We start from the raw sequence: 16,091 nt of genomic DNA, 5'->3' as shown, positions 1-16,091 counted from the left end.
AGACCTTGGAATCCCCTAGGACTTCTTGTGCGGGAGGTCCCGGCAGCACTCCCACGCCCCTTAGCCCCCGGGTCTTTCTGGGGGCAGGCTTGATCCAGGAGCCAGGCATCTCCCCGACCCACTGGCTATGTCTTCAGTTTTCCCGGGATAGGGCATCCAGTTTTTATGGGGAGTACAAGGGTGCGACCTAGGGGTCGGTGAGGACTGATCAGTTCCGCTGGGATCAGAGGCCGGGAAGGAGGCTGCCTGTGTGAGGGAGCCGTGCCCTAGGGGAACCCGTGCGCTGGCTGCTCGCTGAGTGCCCGGCAGACTACCCTTTGGCCCTAGGGTGGGGTTTGCACGGGTAGAGCGTCTGCTCGGCCTGGAGCGTGGGTGAAGGAAGCCCGGCGGGGAGCCGGCGCCCCAGCTCACTCCCGGACCCAGAGGTCAGTTTGCCCTACTCCTCTGCTCCGCAGCGTCCCTCTAGCTGGTCCCCGGCTCGGGCTGCGAGCACGAAGTGGGCAGGGCTTGTGGCAGGGGAGGGGCGGGCCCAGAGTGACGACTTGCTCGGGTTCCTCCTGCTTCTTGATTCCCAGGACTCCGGGGTACGAGACCTGCAGTCCAGCCCGAAGCAGCTAATGGAGGCCCCGCTGCAAACAGGAATGGTAAGGGTTGAGGGTTGAGGGTTGAGGGTTGAGGGTTGAGTGGCGCCGCAAGGACTACAATTCCCGACGTGCTCTGCTCGCACCATCGTAGTCCCGCGAGAACCCGACTGCGTCTATTCAGAGCGAACTACGTTTCCCGGCGTGCACCGCGGGCCGCCGAGCTGCAGTGAAGGGTTGCACTTCCTGGGAAGGAACCGCACTTGGCCGTTCTACAGATGGGGACACCCAGCCCAGCGGCGACTGCGACCGTCTCGGGGACGGACGTCGCAGAATGGGATGAAACCGGGGACGTCCTGGCCCCTGGGGAGGGTTCGGCGGGGCGAGTATGCAGTGCGCAGCCAGTGCCGTTCGTCCCGCAGGTGCTGGGCGTGATGATCGGGGCCGGAGTCGCGGTGCTGGTCACAGCCGTGCTCATCCTCCTGCTGGTGCGGAGGCTTCGAGTTCCTAGTGAGGATCCTAAGGACCCCTGTGGAGGGGTGGGGAGCCGAACTTGGTCCTTGAGGCAGTAGAGATGGGATTTGCTGGAGTCTGCACGCAGTGTCCTCATCGTTGGCCTCGTGGAATCTGCACAGAGCTCAGTGTTCCTCTCCCCTTATCCCCAGAAACCCCAACACCCGATGGCCCCCGGTATCGATTCCGGAAGAGAGACAAAGTGCTTTTCTATGGCCGGAAGATTATGAGGAAGGTGAGTCTAGGAGTCTCTGGGGCTCCTGTTGACTACACAGAGGCTCTGCCCTTTATCTAGTTACACCTTTTAATAAACCCCTTCCCCTTGATTAAGGACCAAGGATCTGACCTCCCCGCCCCCCTAGGGTCTTAACTGGCAGTTGACCTATTCTCCCCCTTAATTCTCTTAGGTTTCACAATCAACTTCCTCTCTGGTGGATGCCTCTGTCTCCACCACCTCCCGGCCACGAATGAAGAAGAAACTCAAGATGCTCAACATTGCCAAGAAGTAAGGCTGTGCTGGATGTACCTGGCATTGGGGGCTATCTCAGGGGCCTTTTGAGTGATCAGCCCACACTGAAGGGTGTATCTCACAGTTTTGTGAGCCTTCCCACATCACAGGGGCCATCTCAGAGCAACCCTACACCAGACAAGCTGTCTCTGGAGTTTCTAAGGACTAGCTCAGCGATACTCCTCTACCAGTGACAGCCCTCCTTGGGGTACCTATAAATATTTGCTTCTCAGTCAGTTTCTGAGACACTGTGTTATACGTTTAAGGATCTAAATCTGAGGTTTCCATGTACGCCATTTTATGGGTCTCCCTACAAAAGAGGTATTTCATTGGGGTAGCTCAGGTGTTTCTGTGGCTGGCTAGAAGGGTAAGCTCTAGTTTCTCTTCTCCAGGGGTTATTTCAGCAGTCTGTCTACATTAGAAAATCTCTCTCTATGTCACTTACCTTGGAATTGTTCCCACACTGAGGAGGCTTTGTCAGGGATTTCTGTACCCTAGGAGTTGTCTCAAAAATCTTCTTGCACTAGAAACGTAGGAAGGACATCTCAGGGGTGCCTGTCAACAGCAAAAGACTCCCTCACATCTTCAAGAAAGGCTGTCCCTGGGTGGGATCTTTTTCTAAGTTAGAATCTGGCTTTTCTCTTGGCATCATGGGGTCTAGTTCATAAGACACCGTGAAGTCTGTCTGAAGGGTGTTTTCACATTGGGATATCCCAGGGCTGTAAATGATAAACAGAGATTCGATCAAACAGCTTTCTGTGACTTGAAAAGAAGGGCTATCCCTAGTTCTCCATGATCAGTTGAGGGGCTATATCTCGTGTCTCTCTACATCTCAGTGTCTCCACACCTTGAGGATCCATCCTGACGTTATGACTGTCAGAGGGCAATCTCAGCAATCAGCGACGTGGGGAAAGGCAAGCCCAAGGACCTCCGTGATCAGAAAAGGCGCTATATCTGGATTTCTCTATATCATGGAGTTTAACTGAGGGGACTGCTCATATTAGAGGATTTATCTTGAGCATCTTGTGACCAGTGCAGGGGCTTTCTCAGTAGGAATTGTGACTTTTGGAGAAGGGTTCTCCCAGGTCCATGAATAGGGGAGAGGCTATATCCGGATTCTCCACATGTAGTGGGGGCTATTTCACGAGTCTGTATGACCATCGAAAGGACTGTCTTTGGGTTCTCTCTGACCTGAGAGAAAGTACTATCTCAGAAACCTTATAAAGAACAGAGAGGCTGTATCTGAGGTCTCCACATGTAACAGAAGCTCCCCCGGGGTCTGCCTACATTTAGAGAAGCTATCCATGAATCTTGTCTGTGATTACTGGAAGGACTGTGTCAAAGGTCCCATGATGAACAGAGATGCTTTTTCTGCCCGTCGTGGAAGCTATGTCAGCGTTGTAACTGGAGGGTTCATCTCAGGGGCCTATGACTAGTGGAGGGGCAATCTCAGGATTTTACATCAGGGTTCAGCAAATTTTTTCTGTATAGGACCAGATAGTAAACATCTTAGGCTGTGCAGGCCACATACAACTCTGCTGTAACTACTCAACTCTGCTGCTGTAGCATGCAGACAGCCTCAGACAATCCATACATGAAAGAAAGTGCTCGGGTGCCAGAAAGACTTTATTTACAAAAAGAAGTGGCGGGCCCGATTTGGTCAGCAGGCCAGAGTCTGCTGACCCCTGTTCTATGTGACTCTGAATCCTCTCCCTGCCCCTCCCCCTTCCCACCAGGATCCTGCGCATCCAGAAGGAGACGCCAACACTGCAGCGGAAGGAGCCCCCACCTGCGGTGCTCGAGGCGGACCTGACGGAGGGTGACCTGGCCAACTCCCACCTGCCCTCCGAGGTGCTCTACATGCTCAAGAATGTCCGGTCAGTGTCGGGGTACAGATGGGGTTGCCGCAGAGCTGGGGCCTCATCTGACCTGCATTCCTCCTCCTCCATCCAAAAGAGTGCTGGGCCACTTCGAGAAGCCACTCTTTCTGGAACTCTGCCGGCACATGATCTTCCAGCGGCTCAGCCAGGGTGATTACGTCTTCCGGCCAGGCCAGCCAGATGCCAGCATCTACGTGGTGCAAGACGGGCTACTGGAGCTCTGCCTGCCAGGGCCTGTGAGTGGGCCACCTGCGGGGGCACCGCAGGGAGATGGGCAATGGTGAAGCGGTCAGTGGAGACCGGCATTGCTCTCCACTGGTCTGTAGGGTTGGTGGTTTTTTGAGATGTGCAGACAGGAGTCGGAAACATGCCCAAAGGCGTCTAGGGTAGTCTGTGGGGTCAGTGGTCACTGGGGTGGGGAGTGTGAGGGCCAGGAGTGGAAGGCTGGTTGGCAGGGAGAGGGGAGCCCTGGTCACTGACCCCCCATACCCCCACCCCATGTTACAGGATGGAAAGGAGTGTGTGGTGAAGGAAGTGGTCCCTGGGGACAGTGTCAATAGCCTTCTGAGCATCCTGGATGTCATCACTGTGAGTGACCAGTTTGGGCGAGGAGGCTGAGGTAAAAGGCCACATCCAGTGGACTGGACTGGAGAGGGGACCCCAATCTCTGATATGTCCCTGATGCTGCCGGCGTTCCCTCAAGACACTAGTGTCAGGAAGGGCTGGAGAGCAGAGAAGGGGCTTACAGCCCCTGACCTTGATTCTCTTCATCCCCTCATACCCCCAGGGCCACCAGCACCCCCAGCGTACTGTGTCCGCCCGGGCAGCCCGAGACTCCACGGTGCTGCGGCTGCCAGTGGAGGCCTTCTCAGCTGTTTTCACCAAGTACCCTGAGAGCCTGGTGCGGGTGGTACAGGTCAGTAGGCCTTCTGTCCCCTCTACAGACCCCCACCCATCACAGGCACCTGTGGGCTGGGACCCATTAGGTGCTCACGCTGTGCTTATGGGCCCTGAGCAGCCAGACCTCCCCCAGCCGCCCCTGACTCCTCCCATTAGCTGCCTGGTCCCTTCTGCCCAGGCTTTTGCCACTTCATTAAGGGTTTCTCCCAGGCACCTCTCCGGCCCCGCTCACCCCTTAGCGCTCCCTGCCTGGGCCTTGGTTCCACCCCACCTCTTTCTCCCTATTCATGCCCCCCCCTTAATATTTGGGCCCCATTTCTCACATCACCCCTCCACTCACCCCTTGCTCCCTGGCCCCACCCCTCCTCTGGCCCTGCCCGCAGATCATCATGGTGAGGTTGCAGCGGGTCACCTTCCTGGCACTTCACAACTACCTGGGTCTGACCAATGAGCTCTTCAGCCATGTGAGTTTCATGGAGAGTATGGGAGGCTGGAAGGGTGGGGTGGCACATACCTCCTAGGACATGCCACAAGCGTGCTCTCTGCCCCCAGGAGATCCAGCCCCTGCGCCTCTTCCCCAGCCCAGGCCTCCCAGCCCGCACCAGCCCCGTGCGAGGCTCCAAGCGTGTGGTCAGCACCTCGGCAACCGAGGAGCCCAGGGAGGCCCCTGGCCGGCCGCCTGACCCCACTGGGGCCCCTCTGCCTGGACCCGCAGGTACTGAGATGACCCATGCCTGGGCCTCAGGGACCCAAGGCTGGCCCAGCCCAGTGTGCTGGGAAGCCCATGGGCGCTCTGCTCCCCGTCTCTTCTCAGTTCTTCAGAAATTCAAGCCCGACCCTCCCCAGCTCCCAGGGGTCCCTTAGTGGGTACCCAGGTACAACTCTTTGTCTGGTCCCCCAGGGCCCCCTCTTCCCAGCCTCATGGACCCATTAGAATTACTTTTCCTAGTCTCCTAGTCCCCAGGGACTCTGATTTGATTCCTCCGTAGCCCCTGCTCAGCTTCCTGCCCTCTAACTAGGAGCCTGAACATGTGTCTTCCCCAGGGGACCCGGTGAAGCCCACATCCCTGGAAGCCCCCTCGGCGCCCCTGCTGAGCCGCTGCCTCTCCATGCCCGGGGACATCTCAGGTTTGGGGCCCTGGGGGGCAGGGGAGGCCATTGAGCTGCTGAGTTGGAAGGCAGGCTGGCCAATCCTGATTTTTCTTATCTGTGAAAGGGGAACATTGGCAGCAGTTTCTCCTGATTTTTTTTGTGGGTGCTCATTGAAATGGTGCCCTTAGTTGTGATGAGGATTCCAAGGGAGAGTGTAGTCATTCGTTAGTCATGTTTACACAGATGTCACATTTGTCACATAGGTAGGTGGTAATTGCTTAGACCGGAGCTGTTGTCATGCTCATCTTTGTTGCTTTTATTGCCCTCTGTGCACCTCAGGCTTACAGGGTGGCCCCCGCTCAGACTTCGACATGGCATACGAACGGGGCCGGATCTCTGTGTCTCTGCAAGAAGAGGCCTCAGGGGGACCCCAGGCAGCCCCTGTTCGGGTAAGTCCCTGCCCTCTCTGCCCTTCCCTTGGTGGGGTCTCCTGAGGAGGAAAATCAGGTGGGAGTAGGGAGGTCACAGGCTCTGTCAATACAGACACCCACTCAGGAGGCCCGGGAGCAGCCAGCAGGTGCCTGTGAGTACAGCTACTGCGAGGACGAGTCAGCCACCGGCGGCTGCCTCTTTGGGCCCTACCAAGGCCGCCAGACCAGCAGCATCTTTGAGGCAGCAAAGCGGGAGCTGGCCAAGCTGATGCGGATCGAAGTGAGCAGCCACGGCCCAGGGGCTAAGCGATGTGGTGGAGGGCGGGGAGGCCAGGCTGGTCCAGTCTCAACTCCCTCCCCCCCCAGGACCCCTCCCTCCTGAACAGCCGAGTCTTGCTACATCATGCCAAAGCTGGCACCATCATCGCCCGCCAGGGGGACCAGGTAAAGCTGACCCATGACCTCCACCCATGCAACCATGACCCAAGACCTCTCTGACCTCTGATCCTTGCCTTTTGACTCCACATGTAGAACTCTTAGTTTATGATTTCCAACCCCTGACCCTCAGATCCTATGACTGACCCTCAGCCCACATACCTGTCCTCCAGACCAATTGACCTTTCACTTCCAACCCCTGAACCCCTTTCTCTAGGACCCTAACCCCTGGGTCTCTTACCTGCCCTGGCCTTTCCTGCAGCCTCTTTTGAGTCTGCAGCATACGCTAATGTCCTGTCTGACTTCTAATCCTGGGCTCCTGCTGGGATGGGCACTGATAAATATGTACAAATCAGAACATGGCCCCGGGGGCCAGGAGCCAGCCCCCGCAGCTGGACCGCAGTGCCTGCACCAGGAGGTGTAGGAGACCCCACCCCAAGAATCCCTGTATTCTCCAGATGGGGAAACTGAGACCTGGCCATGCTCTTACAGTCAGGAAGCAATGAAGAGGAAGGTTCTGGAGGGAGAGAGCCAGAGTCGAAATCCAGACTCTGCCCAGACACCCTTTGTGACCTTGGGCAGGTCATCTAGAAAGTTCTCTGCTTCCTCATCTGTGGAATGAGAGTAATAATAACTACCCACCGGAATGAAAGAGGAAATAGTGCTGAATTGCTTAAGGTTTGCAAGGGTGACAGGCCTCGGAGAGAAGGTGGAGCAGCAGCTCAGGGGTGACCCAGGAGAAACATGACATAAGCACTGAGACCACAGCACTGTTCGAGGGGCAGAGTGAGGAGTGCCCCGCCTGTTAGCTGGCTGGGGTATCATATTTTTCGATTAGCTAATGCAGGTGTCCCCCTCGAGCTGCTTATTGCAGGAGTGTGCTCCTTTCTGCAGAGGAAGTTGGGTGAGGCTTTGGCCAGCTGTTCATAGTTCTTGGGGAGTGGCTGAGGAAGTGTGGCTGCACCACACCTCTTGCGGGGGTCCCTAGGCCCTGCTTATCAGGGACACTCTGTTGGGCTCAACCCAGCCCTGGCTGCTAATGGACCACGCTGGCTTTCAGCCACTGGAGGCTTCTTGGGGTCTTCGTAACTTTGGTATGGACGTTACTATGCTGCGCTTCTCTCTGAAACTTTACACTGATAGTTTTCTACTGGGGACAGTTTTGCCCCCCAGGGGACATTTGGCAATGTGGAGACATTTTTGATTGATTTGGGAGGGTGCTACTGGCATCTGATGGGTAGAGACCAGGGATGGCAGAATGCACAGGGCAGTCTGCCACAACAGAATTATCCAGTCTGAAATGGTAGTAGTGCCAAAGTGGAGAGATCCTGCTTCACACAGATATTTCCCAGAGTGTGTTTCATGGGATGCCTGTATCACAAATCAGGAGTCTGTGGTCAAATAGGTTTGGGAAATGCTAGTTGTTTTATTCCTTTGTGGAAGCTCCCAGTGAGCATCATTAGCATATTCAGGGCTCTGACAAGTCCTGCAGTAAGGAAATTTTTTTTATATCCCAATCTGATGGCAACTGGCAGCCTAATATTAGTAACTCCCATTCATATCCCAAACACAGTCTGGGAATTCTTTCTTAGAAGGTTCCAGCATGTGGGTATATTTCCTGGGGCCGTGCCCTCCCAGGAGTCTCTGCAGTATTTTGGAGCTCTCTGGGGCTTTGTGAGGTGCCAGACAGGTTCATGTGGTGGGTAAGGAAGGAATTTAACATATCTGGACAGTTTCAGTTCCTTATTTATAAAAGGGTGTCTGGCTGGTTAGGCTAACCAGAGAGGAAAGGGGTACCTGTTCGTACAGTGTGTATGGTGTGTCCCAAGCCCTGTTGGACAGATGTCCCAGGCTCTGTGCTGCCTGCTGCAGAAGCAGGAAATACCAGATTCCTGGCCTTGGGAAGCCTACAGTTCTGATAGACATTACACTCAAAGGATTACACGTATTGTAAAATCGTATGTGCTTAGTGCGTAGACATGAGGAGCTGTTGTCACTACCAAATCTGGCTTAGACAGGGCAGCATCTATGAGGAAGTGACCTCCAGCTAAAGAGGAAGGGTGGGGAGAAGTAACTAGGTGCAAGGGGGAGCAAAGAGCATTCTAGGCAGAGGGAACAGCTTGTGCCAATATCCTGTGGTGGGAAGAAATGCGTTGATCTCTAGGAAACCATTCAACAGGGATGGAGTGGAACAAGGGAACCAGGAGCAAAGGGGATTTTATGTTGATAGTTTTATCAAAGTGTAATTCACATACTATGCAATCCACCCACTTAAAGAGTACAGTGGTTTTCAGTACCTCCAGAGTTGTGTAACCATCAGCACTGTCAATTGTAGAACATTTCATCACCTTGGAAAGAAACCCCATACCCTTTAGCTATCAGTCTCCACCCCTCACCCCCAGCTTGAAGCAACTACTAATCTGCTGTTTCTATATCTATAGATTTGCCTGTTTGGGACATTTCATATAAATGGGATCACATGTGTCCTTTTGTGTGTGCCTTTTCTCACTGAGCATCATGTTTTCAAGGTTCATCTACATGGTAGCATCATGGCTGAGTAACACTTACTTCATTGTGTGGATATTCAGCATTTCCCTTATCCGTTGATGGGCATTTGGGTTGTTTCCACTTTTTGGCTATATATTATGCATAATGCTGCTATGAACATTTATGTACAGATTTCTGTGTGGACATGTGTTTTTATTTCTGTTGGGTATATATATACCTAGGAGTTGAATTCCTGTGTCATGTGGCAACTCTACTTTTAACTCTTTGAATACCGTTTTCCAAAGCAGCTGCACCATTTTACATACCTACCAGCAGCGTATGAGGGTTCCAATTTCTCCACATCCTCTCTAACAACTTTTGATCCCAGCCCTCCTAATGAGTATGAAATGGTATCTCATTATGGTTTTGATTTGCATTTCCCTAATGATTCGTGATTTTGAGCATCTTTTCATGTGCTTATTAAGCTCTTTTGTATGTCTTCTTTGGAGAAGTCTATTTGGATCCTTTGCCCATTTTTAAATTGGGTTATTTGCCTTTTTTTATTATTGAGTTGTAAGATTTTCTGTCTAAATTCTGGATTCAAAACCCTTAGCAAATATGCTTTGCGAGTATTTTCTCCTATGTTGTGGGTTTTCACTTTCTTGTATCCTTTGAAGCTCAAAAGTTTTTGATTTTGATAAAATCCAATTTACCTATTTTTATTATGTAGCTTGTGCTTTTGGTGTCATATCCAAGAATCTATTGCCAAATTCAAGCTGAAGAAGATGGACCCCTATATTTTCTTTGAATAGTTTTTTAATTTTAGCTTTTACGTTCATATCTTTGATGCACCTTGATATGGTGTCAGGTGAGGGTCCAATTTTATTCTTCCATGTGGCTATCCAGTTGCCTAGCATGAGCAAAGAGCATTTGAGCTTTGCCATGCCCCTGCATAGCCAGTCCTCACAGCCTCTTGCTGGCTGATGAAAAGAATTCCTGGGCTTTAATCTGGGCTCATAGTTTGGTGATCATTAGCAATGTCTGCCCTAAGTACTGAATAATATGGAGATATATATGTTGCTCAGCCAAGCTTTGCGAAGCCTTCACTCCATCTTTCAGTGTTTCCTATGGAGTCCATTGACCTGAGTTGGGAGTGGGAGCCTACCCCTGTGCCCATCTCCTGGCCCCTGCCCCCTCACAGGACGTGAGCCTGCACTTCGTGCTCTGGGGCTGCCTGCATGTCTACCAGCGCATGATCGACAAGGCTGAGGACGTGTGCCTGTTTGTGGCACAGCCAGGGGAGCTGGTGGGGCAGCTGGCGGTGCTCACTGGGGAGCCACTCATCTTCACGCTGCGAGCCCAGCGGGACTGCACCTTCCTGCGGATCTCCAAGTCCGACTTCTACGAGTATGACTGGGCCCGAAGTTGGGGTGGGAGTGGCATTTCGAGGGCCCCGACCCAGCTCCCATTCTGGCATGGGAGAGGCCATCCCTCGAAGGCTTACACCTTAACAGGTCAGCTTTGAGCCCTTCCATCCCACCTCCGAGCTATAACCCGCCCTGCCCAGTCCCTAAGGGCAGTTCAGGGTACCACAGCCCATACGCCCCACCCTTTGTCTACAGGATCATGCGTGCACAACCCAGTGTGGTGTTGAGTGCCGCGCACACGGTGGCTGCGAGGATGTCACCATTCGTGCGCCAGATGGACTTTGCAATTGACTGGACGGCGGTGGAGGCGGGACGCGCACTGTACAGGTGCAGCTCCCACCCCCACCTCGCTGCTCAGGCCCTGCCTACGTCCTGGCCTGACCCTGTGTGACTCATCCCCCACCTCAGACAGGGCGACCGCTCCGACTGCACCTACATCGTGCTCAATGGGCGGCTGCGCAGCGTCATCCAGCGCGGCAGCGGAAAGAAGGAGCTGGTGGGCGAGTACGGCCGCGGGGATCTCATCGGGGTGGTGAGCGCGGCCGCACCCACTGACCTCTGACATTAGTCCAGTTTTTCTTCCTGGCCCCAACGTACACATCATCCTGGGTAATCTGATGGGGTGGTGAACGGGTCCCGGACCTGTAACCTCTGAATTGACGCCCTCCTCACATCTCTCTCAGTCAGAAGAGGGAACCCCGCCTGGGTGGATCCCTGCGCTCTCCCTCTCCCCGGAGCTCTAATGGGTAGCGAGGCTTGGTTCTCTCTACCCCCTTCTCGGGGGATAGAGCAGTACCGCCCACTCGGTGCGCCGATGGTTGGCTCCCCCTTACCCATCCGGACCTCCGGGCCCAAGCATCCTTGGTCATGCACGCGGTCCCCCAGGTGGAGGCACTGACACGACAGCCGCGGGCCACCACGGTGCACGCGGTGCGTGACACGGAGCTGGCCAAACTCCCCGAGGGCACTCTGGGCCACATCAAAAGACGATACCCTCAGGTGCGGCTCCATGGGTTGTGGGCTGAGTTCTAATGGGGGCGATGCCCCAGAGAGGGCAGGGCCTAACGTTTGGAGGTGGGACCCTAGGGAGGGTTCAAAGTGAAGGCGGGGCTCTTGAAGGTGGGGCACAGGTAACGGGGAGGGAAAGATGGGGCTCGTACAGCTTCCTCTCAAGCCTCACTGGACTGCCGACCTCCAACACCCCAGGTTGTGACCCGCCTCATCCACTTGCTGAGCCAGAAAATTCTGGGGAATTTGCAGCAGCTTCAAGGACCCTTCCCAGGTGAGAGCCAGCCGGCCTTCCGGGAATGCTGGGGATGTGGTTCGATGTTTAGGACAGCTGGGAGTGGGAGCCCTAAACCTAGGGAGTGCTGGGAAACGGAGTCCAGCTGTGAGCGGGATTTAAAGCCGGAAGTGGGATCCGAATTTTTGGGCGTGCTGTATGATGGAGTGCATGTTCCTGGGCATGCTGGGAAACGCAGTGTTAGACCCAAAGCATGTTTACGGCATCTAAAGTATCAGTTGTGTTGAGGGTCGGAGTCTTTAGGAGTGAGCTTTGTTCTGGGCATCAGGATTTGCTCAGAGATGGTGTCCAGTGTATGCTGGGAAGTGTAGTTCTTGGAGTGGTGTTTGGGGCCCAGGGCATATTGGGAATGGTTTTCGAAGTTGCCGGCATGCTGTAGAGGTGTGGTTCCTTTTGCCAGCGCATGCTGGGAAGTGTGGTTGTTTTTCTGTTCTGGCGCATGCTGGGAGGTGTAGTTTCCATGGGCTAGGCGGCACCAGGAAATGGAGTCGGATTCGAAGAATGCCGAAACGCGGGCCTGCGTTGGCAACTCCCAAGTCCCCTTTTCTCCAGAGGCTTCTGTCCCATCATCCCTGATGCCTGGCTCTCCCAAGTGGTGCCAGTGGTGAACAATGGCCAAGAACCACCCCATGCCCAGCGTCTTTCCCTGACAGATTTTTTTCCCCCACAGTTTTGTGTCATGTATACAAAGGTCCTATTCATTCCCTTCCGGCTACCCTCGATGCCAGACAGGTTGAATTTCCCCAAGTTGGTGGGAGGAGACCAAGCCCTGTACTGACAGAAGAAGAGGGTCTTTTGGCAGAGGGTGTAGAAAATTCAGCACATGTGCCAAAGTTGGAGTCAAAATGAAAAGAGGTAACACTGCACAGAGTGTGGTCTCCTCTCAGAGGCAGAGAGTGAGAGGGACAGTGTGAGAGACAGAGGAAAGGCACTGAGAGGGACAGTGACAAATAGAGACGAGGACAGTGAGAAAGAGTAAAGGCACTGAGAGAGACCTCGAGTATTCAGGGAATTCAGTTTATATGTCATTCTTTAGCTCCCATTTCCTTTGGTATGGACATACAGTGAGGAAGGGGAAGGGTATGTAGTGTGAAAAGTTAAGAATATATAGAGTGAAAGGCCTACTGACAGTTCTCAGCCTTTAATGCATAGGTTCCCCATGGTGTTAGCTTCAGGGAATGACTCTTGGTTCCTGATTCCCCTTCACAGTTGTGGGGAATGGGTTGTTAGCAATCTCAGCAGAAATCTTCCTTTGTTCTGCAGGTGTCCTCCCGGCTTGGCCGAGGGCTGATAAGCATATTGCAGTCTCTGATTGTGGCCTAATGTTTTTATTTCTCTTGCCTCCTCCCTACATTACCCTGGCCACCCTTGACATGATGCTTGGGCATCCATAGGGTCAGGGACATTAGTATCTTGGACTCTCGAGAGCCTTTCTTTTGATGCTCTACAGAAAAGGAATTTTCCAGCGTGCACCTTGTATGTCCTAGGCATTTACGTGGGGCACAGGGTAGGAGAGTGCGCAAGGCAAACAAGATCCCTGGGGGGTAGGGGGGGCCCTTACAGCCTGGCTGGCAAGAAGTCAGGTAAATACTATGAAGAAAACAAAAGAGGGTCTTGTCTTGATGGAGGGGAGCTAGTGGAGAGGAGGGAGGCTTTTCAGAGGACAGGGAGCTGACACTTGATAAGCCAGGTGGTGCTGGATATTGAAGAGAACTGCCAAGGCTCTATGCTCAGGGTTTGGTGGTTTCGAAACACTTTGAAGAGGAAAGTGAGTGATGGAGAGAAACGAGGCCAGGGGCAAGGGGCCAGGAAAGGCATTTGAGCCAATTCAGACTGTTACAGGAAGCAGCTGGAGGAGACGAGACAGATTCATGCGAGAGATGGAGGTTAATGGGGGTCTAGGGTGTTAGCAGAGAAGCTGGGAAACAACAGATGGGTCAAAAATGTATTCGTTTCTGCCCAGTTTTGTGTTTAAGTCCCTTCAGTGGACAGAGGCACCCAAGCCAGAATGGGGCGGGACACCGATAGGTTTACACAGGTACAGTGGGGAAGCAGAATGGATATAGAGTTGTTTAATTGACGCCATTGAGGACATTAGGGCCAAAATTGAAAGTCGGATGCTCAGGTCTTATCAAGAGAGGGGACAATGAGGCTGTGGGACCAGGACTGAGGCCATGACCTTCGCAGTGGCTCTCCACTAGGCCTCAGCTGAGGGACAAGAGGCCAGGATCTCTGAGAAGGAGGAGGAGTTCTCCCTCTCCAGACACAGGGCTGCACAGCAGATCATGTCCCTTGTGGTCTCAGCAGGCTCGGGGCTAGGTGTACCCCCTCACTCGGAGCTCACCAACCCAGCCAGCAACCTGGCAACAGTGGCTGTCCTTCCCGTGTGCGCCGAGGTTCCCATGGTGGCCTTCATGCTGGAGCTGCAACATGCTTTGCGAGCCATCGGTCAGTCAGGGGAAGGGGCGTGGGTGAGAGCCAGCCACTGGTCTCTGGGGTAAAGCGTGTGTGGGTGGGGCATTGGCTAGTGAGTGGAGATGCCCAGCGGATCCACGTGGGGTGGAGTGAGACAGGGCCATGGGAGTGGGGTGGGGGTATTCTTTCCTGGGAGAGGCCCCCAGCTCTGTTGACCTGGGTTTCTAACCCTGCTTCCTCGCCTACCCTCAGGCCCCACACTCCTCCTCAACAGTGAAATCATCCGGGCACGCCTGGGGGCCTCTGCCTTGGACAGGTGTGTGTTGGGGTGCAGGGGAGTAGGGGGGCTCGAGGGATGAGCTTGAAGCCTAGGATTCTTTCAGATCTGGTTCCGTTTCTAGGCCATGAACCAAGGAACATGCTCCCACCCATCCAGTCAATGGGTGAATCTGCCTCTGGAGGGCCTGTGTTGTGGGAGCCTGGGTGTCTGAGATCTCCTCCCCCCAGCAGTGGAGCTATAATGGTTTTGGGGTGTGCAACCAGCCCCAGGATGACACTCCCTCACCCCCACCCCAACCCCAGCATCCAAGAGTTCCGGCTGTCAGGGTGGCTGGCCCAGCAGGAGGATACCCACCGCATAGTGCTCTACCAGACAGACTCGTCACTGACACCCTGGACCGTGCGTTGCCTGCGCCAGGCAGACTGCATCCTCATTGTGGGCCTAGGTGACCAGGAGCCCACGCTTGGCCAGGTCTGGAGACCATGCATAGCGGCCCCACCCCCAGATTCGTTCCTTGCCCTCCAGCGCCTGTGTCAGGCCATGTGAACTCTCACCATGGCACTAGGCAATGCCCTAGGCACCCAGGCTCAGCCAGGTGTGGTGGGCGGGGAGGAACAGACTGGTGATTGGTGACGCCTGCCTTCTGCTCCCCTGCAGTTGGAGCAGATGTTGGAGAACACAGCGGTGCGCGCCCTCAAGCAGCTGGTCCTGCTGCATCGTGAGGAGGGCCCTGGCCCTACACGCACCGTGGAGTGGCTTAACATGCGCAGTTGGTGTTCTGGGCACCTGCACCTGCGCTGTCCCCGCCGCCTCTTCTCGCGCCGAAGCCCCGCCAAACTGGTGAGGGCCAGATCCAAAGAAAAGGCCCCTCGGCAGATTTTTCTGGGGCATGGCTACTTGAGGGGCGTGGCTACTTGGAGGGGTATAGTGTGGGGACGTGTGGGGACGGGGCCATGGAGGTCCAGGTGCTACCTCCTGCATCCCCATCCTCATGGGTCATATCTCTCTTCCCATCCCAGCATGAGCTGTACGAGAAGGTTTTCTCCAGACGCGCGGACCGGCACAGCGATTTCTCCCGGCTGGCGCGGGTGCTCACTGGCAACACCATCGCCCTCGTGCTGGGTGGGGGCGGAGCCAGGTGATGGGGTGGGGCTAGCGCCAGCAGGGGCGTGACCAGGGTGTTTGAGGGGTGGAGCTTGCTCCCCTGGTGAGATTCCCATAAGGGCAGGGCTGGCACCTTAGTTTTGGCCAGCCGGGGAGAAGGGAGAAGGGACTCTTCTGGGGGTGGGGCCTAGGGGATTCCCAGTTGGTCACTAGATTTCCTTCCCGTTGCAGGGGCTGCTCACACATTGGGGTGCTCAAGGCATTAGAGGAGGCTGGGGTTCCTGTCGACTTAGTGGGCGGCACATCCATTGGCTCCTTCATTGGGGCCCTCTATGCCGAGGAGCGAAGCGCCAGCCGCACTAAGCAGCGGGCCCGGGAGTGGGCCAAGGTGTGTGTGGGTGGTCGACCCCTCCATCCCAGGAGCACCTTGAAACTTGATCCCACAGGGGCTTCTGGGCTTCTCCTGACCTTTTTCTGACTTGATATGTGAACCTTTGTAGAGCTATCTCCAGGACTGTAGATCAGACCTCCTGGCTAGTGACCTTAATCCCCAGCTTACCACTTATGCAATCAGCATCCTTAGTGACTACTTTGTTAGTGACCCTAAGTGACTCCTTTTGACCCCAGCCAGCCCTCCTTTCCCCTAGAGCATGACTTCTGTGCTGGAGCCTGTGCTGGACCTCACGTACCCCGTCACGTCCATGTTCACGGGGTCGGCCTTCAACCGCAGCATCC

The 16,091-nt window shown here is 54.7% G+C and overlaps 1 protein-coding gene across 1 annotated transcript in view; it reads left to right on the top strand.

The window, feature by feature from the left end:
* Window positions 1-777: 777 nt before the first annotated feature.
* Window positions 778-16,091, top strand: part of PNPLA6 (patatin like phospholipase domain containing 6) — a 20,489-nt gene continuing 5,175 nt past the window's right edge. The window contains 25 exon segments of the mRNA XM_015593482.2: window positions 778-1,091; window positions 1,247-1,329; window positions 1,502-1,599; window positions 3,339-3,479; window positions 3,559-3,718; window positions 3,990-4,070; window positions 4,270-4,398; window positions 4,766-4,846; window positions 4,935-5,097; window positions 5,427-5,510; window positions 5,814-5,923; window positions 6,018-6,185; window positions 6,272-6,349; window positions 10,029-10,234; window positions 10,450-10,581; window positions 10,663-10,786; window positions 11,140-11,253; window positions 11,461-11,536; window positions 13,865-14,005; window positions 14,225-14,288; window positions 14,555-14,723; window positions 14,910-15,092; window positions 15,272-15,390; window positions 15,588-15,744; window positions 16,004-16,091. Coding sequence (XP_015448968.1) covers window positions 860-1,091; window positions 1,247-1,329; window positions 1,502-1,599; window positions 3,339-3,479; window positions 3,559-3,718; window positions 3,990-4,070; window positions 4,270-4,398; window positions 4,766-4,846; window positions 4,935-5,097; window positions 5,427-5,510; window positions 5,814-5,923; window positions 6,018-6,185; window positions 6,272-6,349; window positions 10,029-10,234; window positions 10,450-10,581; window positions 10,663-10,786; window positions 11,140-11,253; window positions 11,461-11,536; window positions 13,865-14,005; window positions 14,225-14,288; window positions 14,555-14,723; window positions 14,910-15,092; window positions 15,272-15,390; window positions 15,588-15,744; window positions 16,004-16,091 — 3,181 coding nt within the window. The 5' untranslated portion in view covers window positions 778-859.

Source organism: Pteropus alecto, unplaced genomic scaffold (genome assembly GCF_000325575.1).
Source record: "Pteropus alecto unplaced genomic scaffold, ASM32557v1 scaffold37, whole genome shotgun sequence".
NCBI classification, from domain to species: Eukaryota; Metazoa; Chordata; class Mammalia; order Chiroptera; family Pteropodidae; genus Pteropus; species Pteropus alecto.
This window is presented reverse-complemented; position numbering and strand designations above follow the sequence as displayed.